Raw genomic sequence first — 4,884 nt, 5'->3', positions numbered from 1 at the left:
AGTTTTATTTTTTTTGCAATAAGTTTTAATTATATTTAGATCCTTTAACTTTGTAAAATAAATTCAAAATTGTTTGGTCTTTTTTCAGTAAATACCTTTATTTGATTATTGGATGTGATTTTTCCTTGTATTTTATTTTTTTAATTTATCATTATATCAATATTCATATACTTACTCCCTTAGTTCAAAATATAAGTAGTTTTAAGAGAAAATTTGCATACCAATAAAGTCATCATTTTTATAAAAATATATATTATTTTTTATCTTTAATCTCAAATTTAATGATAAATGAGAAATGTATTTACATAAAAATCTAGCTTAATAAATATAATAGATGAAATGAAAAAAAAATCTTTTACATTTACTATATTATTTATATTTGAATGAAAATTCTGAGGAGAAATGCTTCGGAGTGGGAGGAGTATATACGTGCGCGCCCATCACACACTTTCCCGAACATTCAGCAAAGGCTATCAAAATGAGATACCAAAATTGCGTGAGTGTACTATTTCCTCTTCTCCTCTGTTGCTGTTACTCACTCGTAGCTGCGCAAAATCTGCCATACAAAGCCGTAAATCTGGGGAATTGGCTCGTTACGGAGGGCTGGATGAAACCATCTCTTTTTGATGGCATAGTCAACAAAGATCTCTTGGTATCCATTTCTTTACTCACTGTCTCATCTATGCTTTCACACGCACACACAAACACACGCAGACACACTCTTACTTCTTTATTCTTGGTATCTTGGTCGTGTTCAGGATGGAACTCAAGTACAATTGAAGTCCATCAAGTTACAGAAGTTTCTCGTGGCTGAAAACGGAGGAGGGACTGGAGTTTCAGCGAACCGCGATTCTGCTTCTGGTTGGGAAACTTTTACGGTGTGTCTCTGTCTTTATGTTCTTCGCCACTTACTGTAAACCAAAGGCTTTTCCAGATTTGCTTCTCTTATAATCCGAAATGAAAAAATTAACGCCTATGCAGTTGTGGAGGGTGAACGATTCCACCTTCAATTTCAGAGTGTTCAGCAAGCAATTCTTTGGTTTAGATGCTGCAAAGAAGCTAGTCGCCACTTCTAACTCAACCACAAACCCAGAAACGTTTCAGATTATAAGAAACACTAGTCACCCATCCAAAATTCGAATCCAAGCATCAAACGGTCTCTTCTTACAGGTATGTATGTACACATATATCCCCCTGTTATTCAAATCCCAACATTACAAGCGACATGGATGGCTCTTTATAGTTGTGGGAATTATGTTTATGTAATTTGACTGTATTAATCAGGCTCAATCGGAGACAGTGGTGAGTGCAGATTACAAAGGATCGACAAATTGGGAAGACAGCGACCCATCTGTGTTCAATATGACAACTGTGAAAACATTACAAGGAGAGTATCAAATTACTAATGGTTATGGCCCTAATAGAGCACCTCAAGTCTTGCAGGTCCCACATCTTTCTTCTACAGACATCTTTCCTTTCAATCTAAACAAGCTAAAATTAGTATTCTCTGATACTGAGGATGCAATGCAACGCAGGATCATTGGAATACGTATATAACTGAAGAAGATTTCAGATTCATGTCACAAAATGGGTTGACTGCTGTAAGAATTCCTGTGGGTTGGTGGATAGCCTACGACCCCAACCCTCCGAAACCTTTTGTCGGTGGATCTCTTGCAGCATTGGACAATGATTTCACTTGGGCCCAGTAAGTGTGTGGATCCAATTTCAAGCTTTCAGTTCTCACAAATAGATCAATTACAGGTTAAATTACTGCCACATATGTTGCAGAAACCACGGGATGAAAGTGATAGTGGACCTTCATGCAGTTCAAGGTTCACAGAATGGGAACGATCACAGTGGAACAAGAGACGGATATATTGAATGGGGAGATTCATACATACCAGACACAGTTACAGTAATTGACTTCTTAGCAAAAAGGTGAGCACGTTTGAATTCTTGGGGTGTGTTTTGGTCTTAATTACATGAGAAACACCGCGATCTTGTCGCTATTTTGAGACTTGAGATAGCGACATGACGATAGCTGACTTTGGTCTGGTAGATATGCGAACAAACTTAGTCTAGGAGGAATCGAACTGATGAACGAGCCAACATTAGGGCCGAATCTGGATAGCCTGAAGAAGTATTACCAGCAAGCTTATGATGCAGTGAGGAAATACGCTAAAACAACTCATGTCATCATGTCAAACCCATTGGATCATGGCTCCAAAGAGCTTCTCTCATTTGCTGGGGGATTCGATCGAGTAGTGATTGACGTGCATTATTACAATTTGTTTGGGGTTCAGTTCAGGAACATGAATGTGCAACAGAACATCGATTATATATATAACCAAACAGCTTCGGATCTCAACGGAATCACAACCAGCAATGGTCCTCTCAGTTTCGTAGGTGAGTAAACAGGATTATATTATATGATAGATGATAGATCTCTCCTTAAAGTTCACTTATATCTATGGATTATGTCATGGAAATGGCACGACAGGGGAGTGGACAGCAGAGTGGAACGTACAGGGAGCGTCAAAGGAAGATTATCAGAGATTTGCAAAAGCACAGTTGGATGTGTATTCTCGAGCCTCTTTTGGATGGGCCTATTGGGCTTATAAATGCCAATTTAACCACTGGAGCCTCAAATGGATGATTGAGAATGGCTATATAAAGCTCTAGCCCATTGCCTGCCTCATGAAATTTTCGTATTCACTCGTCTCCCAGATTAAAAAATAAAATAAAATTATGGAATGAATAAGAATAAAGAATACGAACTCTTGGATTTGTATGTTATCCATTACTGTATAGTGATATTCTCCTGTTTATAAGTTACTTGTAATATATCTTATTAAAATTAAGGATAATTTTAAAATTCATTTACACTAAGTAAAAATTTAATAAGTTTTTAATTTTATCTTTACTAAATATACATATTTTAAAAACGTAATTCCTATCATCAATATTTAATGGAAGGTAAATAGAGAAATTTATGACAAAAATTTAATAATGTGACCTTTTTTAATTTAATTTGAGTGAGCTATGATTAACATCTTTCATTGTCCGAATTAAATTTGGTTTTCGTAAGTTTTAATGTGATATTACAATTCTATTTGTAATATTATTACCTAAGTTCATAAATTAAAATAAATACGTAATATAATATAAATAAAATGGAAATAAAAAGTACGTTACAATTTTTTTTTTTTGGGTCAAGCACGTTACGTTTTCTGAATGGATTTAAAACATGAAAAGTGTTATTAAGATTTTTAAAAAGGATTAAACGATAAATTAACCTCTCAATTATAGGTCCAATAGTATTTGGAATCCAAACTTTATTTTTAAAGTAATATTTACTTTTAATTTTTGAAAATGGTACAATCTGATTTCGACTATTAACAAACGTTAACTTTAATAGTTGATTAATCAAAAAATGACTTCAAAAATTACAGAAAAAGGACAAAAAAGTTAAAGTAAAGGACTAAAAAATTATAGACAAGGACTAAAAAAAATACCTTAAAAGAACCAAGAAAATTTTATTGGTCTTTTTTTTTTAATTTTTTATGTCATTTTTTAGTCAACTAACAGTCAAAGATAACTTTTGTTAATAATCTAGGTGAAATTGCACCATTTTTAAAAGTTAAAAAAGAACATTACACCAAAAATGCTTCTAGACCTATAATTTATAGGCCAATTTACACTCTTATCTTTTTAAAAAAATGAATTAAAATGAGCAAGAAATATATTTTTGGAAATATAACTATCATATTTCTTTATTAAACAATCATCATAAAAAGTAGAGCTATTCAATAGAGTCAATCCCTGAAGTGCTAGGGCCTAAACAGGCTAACCCTGTTAATCCTGATTATATATATCAAGGCTTCATTTTGCAAAACTCGGCTATGGCCTTCAAGGCTAAAGAGCCAACTATGTGGACCTTAGCCCTGTTTTCTTTTTCAATTTTAAAATTAACCTACAATAACAACAACAAAAACTTTATTCCATTAGGTGGAATGGCTACATAGATTGTACATGCTATTGGACTATATCATTTATCAAACTTTTAAAAATATTATTAATTAAGAGGTATCAATTAACAACTTCTATAAATATTTTCTTTGACCTTCCTTTACCCCTCTTAACAGGGCTTAAAATTATTCGTTTCACTCTCCTCATTGATATCTCCCGCAATCTTCTTTATACATGTTCAAACTATCTCAAATGATGGTTTATTATTTTTCTCTCAATAGGTGCTACGCCTACTTTTTCTCATATGTACTTATTTTAAATTTTATCTTGGCATGTATGCTCGCTCATTTATCTCAATATTATCATCTCTACTGCCATATAACATAGCTGGTCTTATAATAATTTGATAAAACTTTCCTTTAAATTTATCAAGTATCTTACTATCGTAAATAACTTTTTTAGCCTTTCTCCAATTAAACCAACTAACTTATATCCTATATGCAATATTTTCATTAATTTTTCTATTATATTGAATAATAACTCCCAAATATATAAAATTTTTCACTTAAAATATAATTTGATCTTTTAATTTTATTTTCAAATTACTACTAACTGATCTCTTATCAAAATTATAATACAAATATTCTATCTTACTCATAATAACCTAAAAAATAATTTAAAATCCAAATTTTTTTTTACTATGTATAAAATTAAGTTTAAAAAAATAAATTTAAGTCAATTCACATTACAACAAATTTAAGTCTAATAAAAATTAGACTTTATTAGCATCATCAATTAAACCTTAATAATTATTATTACTACCAATGCCAATATTGATAGCCTTACTCTTTTGTGAGGATGACATATGACACTGTAATGAAAAAAAAATAATCAAATGTCATCAATAATTGCAGA

At 32.0% G+C, this 4,884-nt stretch overlaps 1 protein-coding gene across 1 annotated transcript; it reads left to right on the top strand.

Annotated features, from left to right (window-relative positions):
• The first annotated feature begins 478 nt into the window (after nt 1-478).
• Nucleotides 479-2,817, top strand: LOC129308452 (probable glucan 1,3-beta-glucosidase A). The gene is made up of 8 exons (XM_054949565.1): nt 479-652; nt 759-878; nt 982-1,170; nt 1,285-1,443; nt 1,536-1,705; nt 1,789-1,938; nt 2,060-2,406; nt 2,501-2,817. The coding sequence occupies exons 1-8, from the start codon at nt 479-481 to the stop codon at nt 2,680-2,682; spliced, it is 1,491 nt and encodes a 496-aa protein (XP_054805540.1). The 3' UTR covers nt 2,683-2,817.
• Nucleotides 2,818-4,884: the final 2,067 nt, after the last annotated feature.

The sequence above is a fragment of the Prosopis cineraria genome, unplaced genomic scaffold (assembly GCF_029017545.1).
Source record: "Prosopis cineraria cultivar Desert tree isolate PC_DT_omini unplaced genomic scaffold, ASM2901754v1 PC4, whole genome shotgun sequence".
In the NCBI taxonomy this organism is placed as follows: domain Eukaryota; kingdom Viridiplantae; phylum Streptophyta; class Magnoliopsida; order Fabales; family Fabaceae; genus Prosopis; species Prosopis cineraria.
Note: the sequence above shows the minus strand (reverse complement) of the source record. Positions and strands in the feature narration are given on the sequence as shown.